The following is an 18,798-nucleotide window of genomic DNA, read 5'->3' as shown; positions in this document are numbered from 1 at the left end:
GGTTTGTGCTACTTTGCACGATGTCCTACTGACATCACACCAACTTTCAGTGCTCTGCGCTGGGTCATTGAAGGTCATTCCTCTTTTCTGCCAAGGCAGCTGTGGATCTGACTTCTGTGTCACTGTGCCCACAAAGATCCTCTACCAACTAGAGTCATGTGAGTGAATTCTCACAGCAGAGTTTTCCTGCAGGCTCCAAAACCACCAAAACTTCCTTGAAAGAAGTTAATTCCACTGGTGAGGATACACAAATGCCAGCCCTTTGCCACGAGTCTCCCCACTAGTATTTCAGTTTCTGCTGGAACCTTTTACATAGACATTTAGTAGCTGTATTCCAAATTACTCCCTGAGGCCTTGCATCTCTCCCCACCCCCATGCCCTATGTGCAAAGAGGAAGAAAAAGAGTGCTTAGGGGAAAAGATGGGAACAATATGAGAAACTTCCATTTCAGCGCCTGGAAGAAAACATGAAGAGTACAAAAAAGAGCAGTGTAATTCCCTTCAGATTTGTATCCTCATTCCAGTTTCTAGCCTACCTTTAAGCATCTCCTTCTGAATGAATGCAATTTCCACTCTAGTAATCCAAGATGCCTGCAGCCTGACCACGAGACCTGAATTTGCACAGAACACTGACACATTTCCTCGAAGAAGAAAAGGGGACCTATTGCTAGAGAATATTTAAGGGGAAGAAAATATCATATAACCTTCAAATGTATTAAGAAATATGTCATTTTATCACTGCCTTTAAGGAGCAGGTGTCACTTGGTATTATTTGAAATGGTGTCACAGCCTCTCAAGCCCAACTCAGATATTAGAAATTAGAGTAGCTAACTGTCCATGTCTGCTCTGATTACCTTGATTGTCCCTTAGAGTAAAGTTGGGGTTGTTGGCTGCCTCTGGTGCCAGGCTGTAGTAGAAGTGCTGACCCTCCTGTGGGTCATCTCGGTCAGTGGCGCTCACTGTCTGGATCAGCTGCACAATAAGAGAACAAAGTGGAAGCAGGTGAGAAGCAAAACACACATCACGTATGCAAATAAACCATTAACATTATATATATTTATATACGTAAATATAAGCAACCTGGGATAAAACTGCCTTGCAGGTTTCATTTTATTTTGCTTTCAACATGGAAATCACTTTTAAACAAAGGAAGAGATAATTTGGTTCAAATAACGGACAATTTTCCCCTATGTGTCTATCTTTCATTATATCTTTTCATTATATCATCATATATTTTGAGAACCCAGGGTGCTCAGAAAATGCACCATTCTCTAAGGAGCTTGTAAGAAAGCCCATACTTATTTTCAGCTTCATTTTGCAAGGTTGGGTCTTTTATCACTCTTATTAAGTTCCTTCCAAAAAGTCAGTGGAAAACAAAGAAAGAAAATGCAAACGCACAGTATGAGCAAAAAACAACACAAAGAGAAGAAACTAAGATACGATTAGAGATTTGCCAACTCACTTACAGAGGCACAGACTCACAGAACTATTAGGGTTGGAAAAGACCACTAAGATTACCTAGTTCAGCCATCAGCCCATCCCCACCATGCCCATTAACCATGTCCCTCAGTGCCACATCCACATTTCTAGAAGATCTCCAGGGACGGTGACTTCTCCACCTCTCTGGGCAGTCTGTGCCAGTACCTCACCACTCTTTTCTGAAAGAAATTTTTCCTAATATCCAGCCTGACGCTGACCTTTCAAAACCAGAAAAATGTCTGGGCAATGATTTCTATTCTTTATGTTCTTTATTATGGATATCCTTAAGTTAGTAGGATGAAATTATCCTGTACGTGATTTTTAGTAAGCTGGTTGCCCCAGAAGTGAGTAACTATTTAATTCTGCTTCACAGCAAGCTGGGAGGAGCCCAACTGAATGAGCAGTGATATTGCTACCATAATTTTTTCTTCATAAATAATCAGTTGTGCATCTGTGTGCTTATACTATGCTCATCAGCATTTGGAGACATAGGTCCCTGCTGCAGATCCTGGGCAGTGAAACAGCAGGTTGCCTCCCACCAGCGATCAGCAGCAGAAATGTCAGTACCACCAGTGAAGAAGGGTCCATGTGTGACACAGGCAGATCATGTACAAGGGGCTTTGAAAGGGGTTGAAGCAAAGAGGCATGGTTGCTTGCTTGGAGATGTAGGCTCACAGTGTGCAGAGCTGGGAGTCCTGTTTTAACTAAACTATGATTCTCTGTAATCTCAGTTCACAGCAGAACAGATTCAGTTTGCTACCCTTTGAAGTTGATGTAGCATATTATGTCCAGCTCCCATAAGTCGGGGTGCTTAAGGCTCTTATAAATAGGGTCTTTTACAATTAAGCCTTGCTGGTCATCCACAGGCCAGGCTGACTCTGTGTCATTTCTTATACTTGTCCTCTCATTGTTGCTGCTACAGGACACACTGGCTGCCTGCCTGCTGGCACTTGCCCAAGGGCAGGCTTTATTTCAGCAGTGAAATGTACTGTGCAGTGAGTTTGGAAACTACGGTGGGAGAGAAAATGGTGCTCTATACAACGCTCACACCAGTGCGATGTGTTCACCCTTGGAAAGCAGCACAGGCAACTGCTCACAAGAGCTCAGATGCAATGTTTGGTTAGGCATATCCTATCTTCCAGGCTCACTCTATCTGATGGGCTTTCTCACAGCCTTGCCCCCCTGCCAGCCCCCGGTGTTTCCAGCATTTCTCACCTGTCCTGCTTTGGCATTTTCACAAACAAAAGCTTCATAGAACCTTGCAAACTCTGGCGCGTTGTCATTCACATCCAGGACTTTCACTGTGACAGAGACGCTGCCCACCTGTGAGGGGTTGTCTGGAATGAGAAAGGACAACGTGAGGGAAGGCAAAGCGTGGCAAGGGAAAGGGCTGGCTCTCTGCTCTGCTGATGAGCTGCAGCAGCCTGTTTGCTACTGATTCACGTTGATCACTTATTTTCCCATCAGGAACTGCAGTCACTTTGAGTGTCGTGTGACTCAGAGCGAAGCTGCAAACGTTACTCTGTCTATCCTGGCTTTCCATCCGGTCACATCATTTTCAAATTCCTTTGGATACAAAAGGCTTCAACCTGGTTCAGTCAAAGAGGACTATTTCTATAGTAAAAGTTTTAGACAGTGCCCTGCAGTCACAGCTTTGGCTGGGAAATGCTGTTTGTTGAGCCTCTGTACCAGCAGCATCAGTTGTGCTGAGGCTGTTTTTAAGGACAGGCTTGTTATTTGCAGCTTGCTGCAAACAGTACTTCTGCATTTCAGTTTTTTTTTTTTTTTTTCTCAGAATTTATACTCCTTGAACGTGAAAAAATTGTGTCAAGTTCTTTTGCTACTTTTGTACAGGGGGTTAAAACACAATAACACATGAAATGGTACAGAAAAGCTTTCACTGAGGCTTAAAATTGCAATGAAAATTTTACATTCTGCATGACATCATTTGTGATATTTCTGTCCACTGGTTCATTAGCTCTCTTGCCCAGTACATTCAGACATCATTTCACATCTCTTCACAGTTTCCAAACTCAGAAGCCACAGAGAACACTATATTTTACTGTGTTTTTCTGCCCCAGAACAACTTTTCTCCCTCATTAAAAGACAAAATGAAACTCTAAGAGGAAAGAGAAAAAGAAAATCATGATTAGGAGGTAAGCAAGGGAGCAAAAATCTAGAAATTTCTTTAAAACTAAGCTTGTTGGAACCAGAACATGTCATGCATTTATCTCCAAATATATCTCACTTTATAGCATAAAATGATGCGTTTGTATAAAAAATAATTTTCTCACATTCTGGAATTTTCTTGAAAGTTCAACATGCTGAATCCATCACGTGTGTTACATTGTGTCACTGAGATAATGTTCTTAAACTATACTGTTTCTCTCTGATGTATAACTTCATCCTTCGGCTTCCCACATACCCATACATATCTCACTCTCACACCTGTCATTGTGGCACATGAACGTCTGCATTTATACTCAGTAACATTCACCTAGCTGCTGAAACCAGAAGCTTTAGGAGTGCACAACTATGGCATCTCTGAAGCTAAATTAAAATATTGTGCTGCACGTGTACAGTGCAAAACTGGTGGAGGAGGTGGGAAGGTGAGTCAAAGGAGGACATCATTGGACTGCTCCAGCCCTGCAGTGAGGCTACGGGGGTGGCTTCTAAGGACTTGGTGGCGGTGTGCATCTACATGGAACTGCAGTGACCATCGGTGGCTGAAAATGAAACTAGCATTGAAACAGATGGGCTGAGATCCTGTCATGTCACTGTCCGTTCTCGCTACTAAAAATGTGTCAGAAAGCATTTGTAGGCTGTTCCAGCATGCAAATGTGTGGCAGATTCCCCCCTGACTCTTGCTAAATATTCCCCCTGCTGACTTCTTCAAGTTGATTGGTTGGGTTTGGGGCAGCTTCTCACAATCTGTTCCCTTTCAAACTGCCCCACGTCCCTGCTGCAGCCTGGAAGCTTCCTCAGAAATGAGGAATGGCTCAGCTATTGGCAGCAAGCTTCTGGAAAACGGCTGCCCCTCTGACAATGAACTGAAATGCTGACCAAAAGCTATGTGGAACAAACGGATTTCAGGTGAAGATTGGGTGAACTCTTTATTTTATTTACTCATATAAAGTAAGCTCCTTTATGAAGCTCACGTTTCTAAGTATTGCAAACTGAATATCATTTTTCATTGTGTTGCTATCAGATGATCAGCATCTCCTTGCTCTCATAGCCTTATAAATATCTGTTGTCAGTGAATCCTGAGCTGAGTTTTAGATCACTGCAAAACCTGAGAGTCTATTAAGTTCCAGTTACTCTGGGGTTTTCATACAAGAGGATACCACAGCAACCTCCACTAATCATCCACGCAGAGCAGATGGTGATGCCACTCACTTGCTACTGGCCCAGAGCAGATTTCAAGCAGCAACCCAGTAGTAAAGAATCATTGCTGCCTTCCAGTTCCTGCACCACACCATCCTCCCAGGTAGGACTGGCAGCTCTGGCAGCTGCACAGCCTTTGCACCTGCCCGGGCCTTCTGGAGAAACAGCTCTCACAGAGACACATTTCAGGAAGAGTTTTAAATAAATCCCTAGAATACTAATGAGAAGAAAAAAATGGCACTCTGCATTTAACTGCCAGCCTCTACTTCTCTTACCATCCCTTGAAAAGGAGCATAAGAAATAAATAAAATGCAGCACTGGCTTGCTGATATCCAAGAAGTAACTCAGTACTGCTTCCCCTTCCATACACAAGAGCCTATGAATTGCTGAATCCTGGTCTCTCAGCCTGCTTTGTCTATTACATCTCTTTGATCTGTGCACAGTCTGCATTCTCCTTACTCAGCTCCATGGCCAGCACTGTGATGTTGTGCCAGGAAACGTCCTCCCGGTCCAGAGGTCTTGCAGTCATCAATGCTCCTGAAGTGATGTCAACATAGAAGAACCTCCCTGGATCACTGCTCCTGTCAATTGAGTACCTGCAAGAGTACATATTGAAAGCATTTTGTAACCCCTGTGAAACCTGAGAGCAGCTTTTCGATATCTAAAAGGAGGCTACAAGAAAGACAGGGACAGACTCTTAAGCAGGGTCTGCTGTGATGGGACAGTGGTTTCAAACTAAAAGAAGGGAGATGATTTAGACTGGATATAAGGAAGAAGTTTTTTTTTTTTACAATTACACTGGGACAGGCTGCCCAGAGAGGTGGTGGATGCCCCATCCCTGGAGACACTCAAGGTCAGGCTGGAGGGGACTCTGAGCAACCTGATGTCACTGTAGGTGTCCCTGTTCACTGCAGAGGAGTTGAACTAGACGGCTTTTAAGGGGCCCTTTCAACTCAAATGATTCTGGGATTCTATGATGTTCAACAAAGTAATCCAGCAGCGAGAATACTGGGGATCCTATATAACAAATCCACAACTCAGCTGTGTGCCCCAGTGACTTCTATAGGTATGGAGCAAGTCACTTGAAAAATGAGTAGTTCACATGGCTAATGGCATGTAACAGCGAGTACTGCTGGGTTGGAGCTGGAGGACAGGAAGATTTAGGGAAAGCAGCCACAAAGCAAGACACAGCTCAGTATGGGAACATCTGCTTCACAGAGAAAATCTGTCAGTCAGTGAGGAGCACAAGCTCTTTTTCTAAGCAAAATAATTATACCTTTCCCTCAGGCACAATTCAGACTGTTTGAAAATGACTTCACACCAACTCCTTCACTGGGCACTTAGGCTGATGAGGAGGAACCTTTCCCTTCCTCTTGCTTTTACATCCTCTCTTCCCTCCAGTGGAATTAACTCCACTTGAACCCTGTACTGTCCTACTGACAGGGCTGTGTCCTTGCAAGGGGGGTGTCGGGGTTTTTCCCATCAATCATCCAGTTTTCCTTCAGCAGATGACAAGGCTGGTGGCAAAGACACTTTTTTGCAGGGTGTGTAATATACTCAATTATGTGCTCCAAAAGCTCTTACCAACGGTTTGTACAAGTCGCCTTCCTAGCTAATTATGTTAACATGGCAAGAGATCCTCTGGCAAAAGCTACCTGTGTGCTTATGCAAATGCCACAGACTCTAACAGAGCCCAGACTTCCTCTCTCTTGGTTCTTTCTTCAAAGTTGATGGGAATTGAAAGCATTAGTCATAACAGATGCTGAGCAGGGCTTGCTGTCTGAATTTTCTCCTTTCAGCATAAGTGCATTCACTGGAACGAGAATGCCAGCCCAATCTTTATATAGTGATGCATTGAGCTGGGATCTAAAGTACTGTCAGGTTATGCTGTTTCAGAAAAATGAAAGAGGGCGGGAAGGCAGGCTTGCTTCCCTTTTCCACCCAATTCTTTCTATCTCTTCTTAAATAAAGAGATTTCTGAGGAAATTGATTTATTTAGGAAATACATACAGAGTTGCTTTATTTTACTATAATAATTGTTTTTGCATGAGGGCTATAAAAATAATTTCCCTCTGACATTTTAAGGCCAATGAGTATATGAAATTGAATATGGCCTCATGATTAGCAGTGCAGTATTAATCACTGGTGTCAAGAAGCACAGGTGGAGTCTTAGTCTGGATTCTATGTGTACGTTCTCCCGTTAATAAGGTCTGCTCCTTCACACTCATTTCTGTTGGAGGCAATCTACCAAATCCCTTGACAACAATCACAGTGTATTTTTAGCAATCAGAAGTTCACAGTGTGGGGGTCCAGATACTTGAAGCTGGAAGAGGAGGGTTTGAGTTCCCACATGTTTGACGAGCCCTGCTCAGACATGACCTGACTTCTGTATTTGGGGAAAAGGCCAGAGGAGGTGTCACAGAATCATAGAATTGTAGGGGTTGGAAAGGACTTCTGGGGTCTCAATTTTAATTTCAGATGTATTCCATCTTACGTAACATGACAGGTATCTGGGATTCACTTATTTTGCTTTACCCTGAGCAAAGTGAGCCCAAAACAATGCCAGATTGATACTGTGCAGAGTTGGCATGGATGGAGGAAACCACATTGCAGGCAAAGAGTAGGAGAAGCAATACTTGATGTTTGCATTTTAGTTGGCATTACAAATGGTGTTCAGATGGTATTTATTCCTATTTTTTTCTTTATCTCAGTCATTCACATTTGTACGTATGAGGTGTGAAGGAAGAAATAAAGTGGGAAGGAAGACAGGAAGGAAACAAAGAAGGTGGGATGGAAAAGTTACAGAGGAATCTCTAAAATGTGTAACTTTTTTTTTTTTTTTAATATCCTTGGCAATGCATTCTATGCTTCCTAGAGTGCTTTTTCATTACAGGGAGTCACTGGAAAGCTCTGAAGAAAACTAAGAAAATGCATTGAAAATAACAATGAACACTGCCAATACTCTACATAATTATTTTTATGCTATCTGGAGCAGATTAGCACAAAGCTGCTTGTGCTGCAATGTCTGAATGATGCTAGACAGCAATCAGCAAAATAGAAGCAGGCAAAAAAAATAGTTTACAGTAATGAAGTTGTGCTGCAGACAGTATAATAGTTTAGTTTTACTCAACAATTTGAGACAATGTCATAAGAAGTAGGATAGCTTTATAATATAGGTAGATAAAATTGGTATATTAAGTAGAAGAGATGAAAAAACTACAGCAGTAACACAGAAAAAGTACTATCAAGAAAAACAAGCTTTGTGTCTGCTCGAATCTCCCAGCTGAAGCCCAGAGTTACTCATACAGACCTCCCTTTCTTTGAAGACTCTCAATACTCAGTGTTAGGACTCCCTCCAGTATTTCCCAGTACCTGAGAGCAGACTACTTTCTTAACTCCTTATAGGTACATTTAGCTCTGCAGCTTTGACCAGACACTGTATAATGCAGTGGCTCATGCATACTTATTAGTATGCATTTCAACAACTCCATATGTAGCCGTTGACAAAGAAAGGTTGCACATAGCAATGGTTTTGAAACAGAACGGGAAGAGAGAAGTGAGCTTGTTACTTTTCCCTTAGTCCTACAGCAGATTCTCAGCAGTGCTGTCAGTTCCACTGTCAGATTGTGCCAGCAAAAGCACAATGGTCTGGAGTTTGTTTTTAATGTATGCTGTCAGGGCTTGCCTTGACCAGTTCATGGCAATGCTAGCTACGCGTGTCCTCTATGTCCCAGAAAAAGCAAGGGTGAGCTCCTGCTTTGCTGTGCCAGTTGTAACCAGGCTCCTTGTTGTATGGGATCTTGTTTGATTAAACTCACTGATGACTATAACAGGCTGGAAAGAAAGAGTCCCTCCCATCTGTCCCCTGTCATCCCCATCACCAGTCCATCAATCGGAGCTACCAGGGAACACACAAAGAGAAGACAGACCTGATTGAATTGTTGGTCACATCTGGGTCCTTGGCAGAAATTATCTGTATGGTGGCCCCAATCTCCACATCCTCAGGCACCTCCACAAAGTAAAAACTGGGCTCGAACACAGGAGGCTCATCCACATCCTCCACGCTGATGTGAACAGTAGTGGTGTCTCGGAAAGGACCCAGGTTCAGGAAGCGCATCTCCAGGTGGGGGTTGGCACCTTCTACTTTCAAGGTATAGCTTTTCTTGCTCTCAAAGCTTAAAGGCTAAGGAGAAAAGTTGTATCTATGATTAGGCTAGCTGCATCTATGTTAGACGATATTCTAATTTTCAGAAGCCTCTCATAAAAGCTAATTTGTACTGTAAATAAGAAATCTCTACCATGGATTTTATTCACAAGGCTAATAAAGATTAATATTTGCAGGTGGAGACAGAGCATTGAGTGACAGCTGTATTGGCAGTGGCAATGCCTGAATCTTTGAAGTCAGCCTGTAAAATGTATTCATACTGCAGTCACTTTAAAATATGCATTCTTTCATTCTTCTTGCTGTAATGAAAACAAAAGTGGCTGCACCACACTAGTGTTGTGATTCAGTTTCATTCTACTCTAGCAAAAAACAAACAAACAAACAAACAAACAAACAAACAAACAAACAAACAAAAACAAAACAAAAAAACCCCAACAAAAACAGGCAGAAACAGGTAGGTTGGAAACGCCCCAAAACCGGCAAAAATGTGATGAGCTGGTGGCTCAGAAACAGACCCTGGTGGCGGTGATGGTGAGGAGGTCCCAGATCGTGCATAAGAAGAGATGAGCTTTATGTGTTAGTACTTGCATGAATTTGATTTCCTTTCCAGATAAAGTTATTTATTTGGGGATCTTGGGTATGGAAATAATAGATTCTGACACTGAAATTTTCAATAAATAAATCTTTCATTTCCCTCTATGCTCTTTTTTCACAGATCCCTGAATTAAATGGAGCTTCTCCAAAACCTGCTTAGATTTAAATGATTTAAATCTAAGCAGTTAAATAGATTTCATATTTAATGTGCAATTTACCAATCCCAAGAAGAGAAAACCTGACAAGAATGACTGTATGGAACTTTTTCACCAGACTAAGTTCACTTTACAGAGGACACAGACATAATTTCCAAGCAGTAGTTGGAAGTTATAAGCAATCGTATTGAGGTTAAATGATCACAACCCCTTATTTCTGTATCTCAGGGAATTTTAATGCTGAAAGCCAGCACAACTGGAACTCCTTAACACGGATCCTGAGCAGAACAGACTTTGTACCAGGAAAGAAATGGCCCCATTCTCAGGGTTGCCCAGTGGGATGTGATGCTCATTTTTTGTTACACGGATGACTTTCAAATTGTGCGGCTGCATTTGTACACTGGAATTGGAGTGCTGTGTGTGGAACTACCATGCACTTTCATTTCATTCAGACTCCAATAAGACCATTCTTGTTCTCATCCAAAACCTTTGCTTTTTCCTATTCAGTTCCTTCACTTTGAAGACATATGAATAGACAGGGACAGGAGCAGGGCAAGAAAATAGAGGTACAAGCAAATGATTCAAAACTTACTCCTGCTGCATTTAGTTTTCCTGGTGAATCAGTGACTACTACAAATACAGCACTTGTTAGCAAGGATTTAACTAGACCTACAAATATATTACCCATTAGTACAGAGTCACTGTGGTCTACCAATTGCGTATTCATGCATCATAAAATAGCAATAAAATATATTCACATGATCAAGCAATAGTTATCGTCCATCTGGCAAGGATCGTGTAATTCAAAGCTGCCTAAGTGTATATCAGGAAAGAGGCCATTATATCTCCTGGATTCTCACATGAAGAAGACCATGTGAGAAACATTGCACGTAAACCAAAAAGCTGTTTTAAAAAGAGCAGTTAAATCACAGAAAGACTTAAAAGCTATAAAACCCAACTATGTTAGGAAGTATTTGTCTAGGGTGCTTAAGTTAGGAAAAAAAAGACAAAAGAAAAATTAAGCACACGTGGTAGGCCACCACACTTCTAGGCTTAGACCACCTCAGTTTGCTTTGGCCTCCTTCATCCATAGCTTAGACTTCCAAGCTTCCCATGTACCTTCTGCTTTGGATACCTCCTGCCGAGGGCACAGCCAAGAGGAGAGAAGCCTTTCTTTCAAAGAATTCATTCTGGTTTTAGAAATTCTCTCCCTCTCTCTTCCCCTTATTGTGATATCCTTTTCTAACAATACCTATTGCATGACCGTTTTTGGTTTTGGTCGAGTGGCTCCAAAGGACAGCTTTCCAGTGTTTGGCTATTGGATAACCATGACATTTCAAACAGCTTCAGGTTTAGACAGCATTCTAGAGATATCTATGTACAGTGGCTTGAGTAGTGTGATGTCAGTATATATCCAATATGATTGATGTCATAAACCTTTTATAACTGTTCCTGGTACAAATGAACACCTAGTAAAGCTGTGTTTAGGATAACCAAAGTCACACTAATTGACATATGTACTCCACATAAACTACTTTATTTCATCAATAAATGAGTGAAAAATTCCAGTAGGGTTTTTATTCAACATTTCATTCTGGCAAAGCATCTAAGCACACACTTAACTTTAGGGATTAGTGCACATGAACAAGAGTTGGAGAGAGGTGATCATAAATATACACTTAAATGCTTTGCTGTAGGGCACAGAGACTTGCAGGGTCAGATCAATCCCAGGTGTACTTCCATTTTAGTGTATATTTCTGTCCTGGGCTATTTAAAGGGAGTATATATTCCCTTATTAGTACACCAGATATACACTTACACAGAAATATGGTTACAATTTCATAACCTAGAAATACTTCTAGCACTTACATAAGATTGTGGAATAAATATCCTATCGCAGAAAGGTCTGCTCTGTTCTGTATAGCCCGCGGTACCGAGCACTAGCAGCTTCACAGCTGCCATTTTAGAGACAGCTTCTTCCAGCCTAATTAGCATTTATGGATCTTCAAGCAGCAATTAAAAAAAAAACCCACTGCCTGGGTTTTATTGGCTTATAAATAATTCTAAGGCATGCTTTATTACTGTTTGTGGGACACCGGAGTGAAAAATGTGTATAGTTCGAATGCAAATATTGATCTAATTTCTTGCATTGTAGGATAATTAAGCTACAGAGAGTATTTAAATAGATAAATAGCAAATCAGAATATTCCTTTGGTGGGAAAAGACATGTTTATGCTAACGCTGTCCCTGCTTTTTAAAAGCTGCTCCTTGGAACGCGATCCTCTTTCATATTTTAGCAATGAATGTTAAAGAAATGCTGTTTTATAGCAGGAAAGGGGCTTCTGCCATGCAACGGGAACCAAGTTACTACATGCATAAGGGAATACTGCACACATAAAGTGTAACCAGGACCACTAGCTATAAATTACTATAAAAAGGAAACTTTACTACCTTTCTCACAGTTATGATTCCAACTTGGTAATTAGGATCGGTATTAATATCAAAGACATCCAGTCCATCTCCATCCACGAGGCTGTACTTCATCTCCGCGTTAATGCCTTCGTCCAGGTCTTTAGCAACCACGCGGCCCACGGTGGAGCTGATGGGAGCAGACTCCAGCACACTCATCTGGTAGTGCTCTGCCACAAGAAGCGGGGAGAAACAGAACAACAAGCTGTGAAAAGGAACCAGAAACTACACGGAAATTCAAAAGGTAGATCGAGATGGGCCACAGTACCCCTACTCTGATGGGAATCTGTACAACCTTTCCCTGAGTGGACACAGCACAGTGTTGACTGCCTTTAACAGACGGCAGCCAGATTGAGTTGCCAGGGAACATTTTATCCAGGTGTTTGTTTTATCAACGGGTTTATTCAAAAGGATTCTGTTCAAAGTAGCAATAAAACCAAAAATAGGAACTCCAGATAGAAAAATTGAGATATTCGCACCAGTGGTGGTACAGCCACTGTCTACAGCAGAATGTGAAGCACAGTTAGGTTGACAGACATACAGCTGGAATAAACACACCCATGCTGAGCAGCACAAATCCTTCCCCAAGTCTGCACAAACTTTTCTTTCGGCCCTCAACAGCACTGTGAGATCCCTGAAGCTTGCCTGTTCTTTTTTCCAAATTTAACGGTTACTCTATTAAAATGTACTTCCTCTCCCTACAAACCTGGCCTTGAGCTCATTTAGTGCATCGCTAATTTGCTTAGCAGCAAAAGAAAGGACTGCTATTTTAAAAGTACGCATTTTAAAACTACATGTTTTAAAAATATACATGCTTTCCCTAAAATACAGTCCCGCCATCCTACTCTACATCCAAACCTTCCTTGCTGCACTATCCCTGTTCAACAGTGCATCACAAGGCAGACTAACACAAAGGGTAGGGTTTGATTTGTTCTCATTTTCCTTAATCCAGGCTTTGATATCAAAGTTACAACTCATGTCATTTTCCAAACAGGACTGGCAATGACACATTCAATAAGTTGCTCTGAAAGGAGAAGGAAAGTAGAAGTTGATGTTTCTTATCGGTCTTTGTGGAGTGTTTTGATATAGCAGTGCCACACGCAGAAACAGATGGAGAAGAAGCACAGCAACAAAAAGAACTGCAGGAGCTTTTGTTCCTCATCCAGATAAGAAACATGGCAAAACTAAAATAGCTTGAGACTGATCTATGCCACAAGAAAACTGACATTTTTAAAAAACAGAAGTCTATTGGAGGTCCAAACAAATCTGAATTGTTAGTTCTGATATTTAAATGCAAGATAATAGGTCAGTTTGGTCTAGAATACTTAACAACAACAATAAAAAAATAGAGCAAAAACCAGCAAATCTTGCTTTACAGCTTCGTAAGGACAAAGCGATGTTCCTGCTATGAGCGGAGGTGCCTGTTTTCACATTGCACTGACAGTTACTGTTGCATTTCTTAGCATTTAGCTGTACACTACTGAGGTATTGGTGAACCTTTACTGGAGAACAGTGTGTAGGACAGCATGCATGACGCCAGTAGCTCAGCAGCTAGATGCTCCCTGCAGTGGCCTGGCTGTGGTGTTGAATGAATTATCTTCCAACTTCCAGCACTGCCACATTGCCCTAATCTGACAGACAGACTTTTGGACATAGGACAAGGAGAGAACAAGGGCAGCTATTAGGAGCCAAAGGCAAAAGCCACGAGCAGTCTTGGAACACAAAAACTCTCACTCCCTCTCTTTTTTTCAAACGCTGTCCTGTAAATTAATTTTCCACCCTGTTAAAAACACGTTGCTTTTGATGGTTTTGGCAGTCAGAAACCTCTTCTGAAAGACAAACTATTGGAAGCTTTTGGTATTCTCTGAAGGAAAGTTCCTCCTTTGATCTGAAATTCTGCTCATCTCTTGTTGCTGCTACACGGAGTTTGCAAAGAGCTGGAACAGGAGCAGATAGCAGTCGTGCAGTGCAGCCCTTTTTGCAGACTTGACAGGGTGGATACTCACTCTGTGGAAATCTGGGTGGGTTGTCATTGACATCAGAGAGCGTGATGTTGACTGTGGTTGTTCCAGCTAATCCTCCCAGCTGTCCGCCCATATCCTTGGCCTGGACAATCACTTCATAATACTCTTTTGCTTCTCTGTCCATGTTCATCAGAGCTGTCCTAATTAAGCCTGTGAGATTGAAAGGGGAAGTGGTTTGGGGAACAAAGGAGACAGCAGTTAGTGCACAAACGAGGCAGGGTGGTCCATCTTCTGCAGTTTGCTCCCTTTATAAAGCATCAGACCAGACTCTGCACTCAGTCTCACCTTCGTTGGCACAGTAAAACTCACCCAAATTAAATCTAGGTCAACAGAAGGCATGAATTTTAAAGGAGCTCGGTTAAAACGCATCAGATGTGGGGCAGGCTGTCCATTCAAAATTAAAGCACTGCCTTCCACGGCAGCTGGAGAAGTACTGTGGGAACACAGTGCTGAATTATAGTTGTGTGCAGGCTAAAAAAGTCTGCATAAAAGGTATAAGTAATGTGATTAGAGAAAAGATACATAGCGAGCAGGTTTCCAGAATGTCCTCCTGCACAGTCCTGGGGACAAAATGACTGAAGTCCAACAGGCACCTACCCTGGGAGCAACCAGAACTTGACCTTGAAGGTCTTTTCCTACCACAGTGATTCTGTAATTCTACGGGAAGGTGGGGATGGCCATCCCCTTCCTCGGATGACACTACTGCGAGAGGACGTGAGGTGGCAGCATCACTTCTCTTATGGACGCTGCCAGCAGCCGGCTGGGGCAGGACGTGCTGCTGGGCACCGCAGCACCCAAAGCCACGGCTGCACTTGGACTGGGACACATTCAGGGGTCCCTCCACGCCGTCCCCTCAGCCCCAGGCACCCACCGTGCAGCATGTACGATTTGCACATCAGGGCACTGCCTGCTGGAGTGATTTCCTTTAGTCTTTATTTTTAGTAGGCAAACAAAGTATGGGTTTAATAAAAAAAGCAGTAAAAAAGATACTTCATTGGCAATTATCACCGTGTGTAAAAGGAAAGAAATAGCGACCGGGACCAGGCAATTCACAGTGCACTATTTTAATCTTGCTGCCTGGAGTCCTTAATAGTTTCATCTGCAAAGTTGAGCAGCTCCTCAACTCCCCAGTAATATAACAAGAGATGAAAATGCATAGCATTTTGGAAGACATTTTCTCTGTAAGTAAATATTTTGCTGGGAATTCCTCCTCCTGGCTTGTCCGTGAGAGAGAGTGAGCTAGATCTAAAGACATCAGCGCCTGTGTTTGGAGCCTGTGGTCCAGGACACCAGCCCTCCAGAGCCATTCAGACTCCCATACGCCCTCTGCTCCCAGCCCCAGGTTTCTCTTCCTCCAACAGATCTCTCTTTTTGGGGGAAGCCCAGCATGTAATTGGCTTGAGTTTCACAGAAAGGAAAAAGTAGGTTTCTACAGTGCCCCCACACCTGGATACTCAGCCTCCCTGTGTAATGTTTGGAGGAGGGGCCAAGCTGGTCACTTTCCCTACTGCTGCACACCACTGGTTGGCAAAGGAACACTGAGGATGGTGATGAACTTTAAGCCTTCCCTACACTACAGGAAGGGCTCAGATCCTCAGATTCTCCAAAATTAGGTGCTGGCCTTATTTCTTCTAGCAAATAGAGCATGGCTCTTAAAAAATAGTAAAGAGCGGAGGCGATGTCCCTTCAATTTCTAACAGCCAAATCGTTTCTCAAGATGTGGGAGAATCAGGGACTTTGCCTACTGCCTGAGGGGACTTATATCCACATCTTTAACTTTCTAGGGGAATTTGATCAGAAACAGGTTGTTAAAGTACTCTGGAAAAGGGACAAAGGGTCTTGGCCTTCCTTTGAATTCATTTACATTCAGGTTAATGCAAAATCCATGTAGTGAATGACAGAACAGTGGCAGGAGCACTGCTCTTGAGCTAAGACATGTGGGAGGTGAAGAACAAGGACCCCAAGTGCTGCTGGCAGAAGAATGTGTTGAAATGGGTTGCATGCACCTGGGTGCTTTAATCAGCAGGCATCACTACTGGTGCCTGATGGAAGAAACCGGTTATTGCTGATGCTCTAGCTCTGGTTTTGAAGAACATGAGAGGGTCAAACACATTTTGTTGGTTACCAAATCCTGCAGGCAGGTTTGCACTGGGGAAACTGATAAGAGCCCTGTACCTGTGACAGGGGAAAAAAAAAGTTTCTGGATGACAAGTATGTGCAGCCTAAATGGGTTAAGTTGCTCTGGATCTCATGTCCAGAGGTGCAGAAATTGGGAAATTTCTAAATGGAGAAAGAGGACCTTTACTGGGCTACACAGTGCTCAAGTGCATGATTTTGGACTAAAAGGACCTCTCTGCAGCCTACGTTTCACTCTAGTAGTTAAATTAATAATTGGATCTGAAGTTGAATATTACCTCTTAGTTCTTCTTAGAAATCATTCAGTACTTAACGAAAAAGACGATTATGCCCTTATTTTTCCACGTTTGATAACCTGATTACAAAATTAATATTACTGCTTTAATTAGATGGCATAGAGCTGGCTTGCCACATGCACATTGTGTTCAGATAATACACCTGCTAACCACAACTGCTAACTTTCAGAAGTGGATTACATAGTGACTTTTTTTCTACTTGGTCCCCTAGGGCTCAGCAGCGACTATCGTCTTATGAGTTTCTGACCTTAGCACTACAGATGCCCTTTAGAAACTGTCAAAACCTGTCAGATTCCTCTTTTGGATATAATCCTTGGATATATACAGAAAAAGAGAGAGAAAACAAGCAAGAGAGAGATTGTCTTGGAGATAAATTTAAGGTTATTAACAAGAACACCCTTAGGTAAAATTACTCCACATAACTACATGCTTCACCTTGTACTTTCCAGTTCTGGTTACCAACTAAATCTGCTGAAGACATCATTGCAGTGATAGAAGCTAACCAAGATATTTACAGCATCAAACAAGCCCTAATCCTTAACAGCAGAATCTGGCCACTCAGATGAACATATCACTGCAGAGTCCTTCTTCTGAAGTTCATTACCACAGTCCTGCCTTAACCACCTCACAGTGCTGCTCTGTCCAGTTTTCAAGCCATGGAAATGTGTTCCTATGTCCATGGTCATGATGTACCTCCTTAAAACGTTTTATTTTTCACACTGACTTATTCCCTAATGAAATAACATACCTGTCCGAGAGTCCACAGAGAAATATGGTTGTCCTTGGAGAATGCTGTACACAACTCTTGCACTGTTCCCATAGGTTGGGTCATCGGCATCTGTTGCTGTCACCTGGATAACAGAGGTGCCTGACAAAAATAAAATAATAAATTAGGAAGACTGTGTGGGATAAAGAGCTGCTACGGAAGTAAACAGTTCAAATCAAAATGTCTGACAAGTTTTTCCACACCAAATTTCTCCATTTGATTCCTGCATTTCATTAGCACTGAAGGAATTAATAGTCATAAACCCATCAAGCATCTTTAAGAAGATATAAAAGAGCAAGTACTCTATGGACCACCCCTGCAGAATTGCTGATCTGACAGTATTTTGTGGCAGTTTTCAGGGAGTAATTAGTAATATGCTATTTGTTTCCTTTCCCCCTTTCTTACTTTAAAATGTTATCTGTAATCAGATCAAACAACTTCTATAGAGATTCTGACATAAATCATAAATTGCTGCTGCAGGAGATCCATGGGTGCTATATGTTGACTACGGAATGGAAATTGTTCACAAATTTTGAGCATGAGGGGATGCATCTCTCAGATAATCTCTCAATAGCACTGCAATTTATGTTGCATGGACTAGAGATTACACTCTTCTAAAAAGTGCCTTTTGGACCCTGCACAGATGCATATACTTTTCCTTCAATCGGTTTTCAAGGTCTGCTCCCCCTGAAGCTAATAATGGCTTGTAGGTGATGTAATTTATCAAGAACAAGGAGAAGGTGAGACATAACTGTTTGAAATATATGAGAGTTTTGACTCCTTAAAATGTCAGACAATACCTTTATGAACGCATTTAGCCTTCTACATAACGTTTTGTGTTAGAAACAAATCTAGTGTTACTAGATATACGCTGGGAAATAAACATGAATTCAAGCTACGTACTAACATGAAGTACCATTATTTCTGAATGGAACTTTGGAATTGGATACTTGTTTCCAGCTTTATGCCAACATTATATTGAAGAATGAGGAGTCTCAGCATATCTGTAACTTTGTGACTTGATTTGGTATGATTTTAAAAAGGATGTCACTGTGCAAAAAGCAACATACCTCTCCAAAAAAAAAAAGAAAAAAATCCATTAAAAAAGGAGTATTTAAAGTGACTATTAGAATTATTATATGATAATGGGATAATAGTTTATCCTGACTTGTAGGATAGATAGGAAAAATGCGAACTGCCCTCTGGCTACACTGCAATAGCTATTGTCTTTCAAATGATCTCACTTTCTAGAAGTGCAGAGCAAACAGTACTGGATCTTTGGGATTGACTGAACTGTGTTCATTGCAGGCATATAGGATTAGAAGGCACAT

The 18,798-nt window shown here is 41.9% G+C and overlaps 1 protein-coding gene across 1 annotated transcript in view; it reads right to left on the bottom strand.

Moving 5' to 3' along the window:
- CDH20 (cadherin 20) overlaps positions 1-18,798 on the bottom strand; it is a 110,408-nt gene that overhangs the window by 7,835 nt on the left and 83,775 nt on the right. Inside the window, exons 5-11 of the mRNA XM_065752384.1 lie at positions 17,450-17,569; positions 14,252-14,419; positions 12,228-12,415; positions 8,792-9,045; positions 5,322-5,458; positions 2,694-2,815; positions 854-971 (exon numbers count right to left, since the gene is read on the bottom strand). Coding sequence (XP_065608456.1) covers positions 854-971; positions 2,694-2,815; positions 5,322-5,458; positions 8,792-9,045; positions 12,228-12,415; positions 14,252-14,419; positions 17,450-17,569 — 1,107 coding nt within the window. The remainder of the gene's footprint in view (positions 1-853; positions 972-2,693; positions 2,816-5,321; positions 5,459-8,791; positions 9,046-12,227; positions 12,416-14,251; positions 14,420-17,449; positions 17,570-18,798) is intronic.

Source organism: Cyrtonyx montezumae, unplaced genomic scaffold (assembly GCF_038088225.1).
Source record: "Cyrtonyx montezumae isolate F1298 unplaced genomic scaffold, pur_monq_1.0 scaffold_8, whole genome shotgun sequence".
NCBI lineage: Eukaryota > Metazoa > Chordata > Aves > Galliformes > Odontophoridae > Cyrtonyx > Cyrtonyx montezumae.
This window is presented reverse-complemented; position numbering and strand designations above follow the sequence as displayed.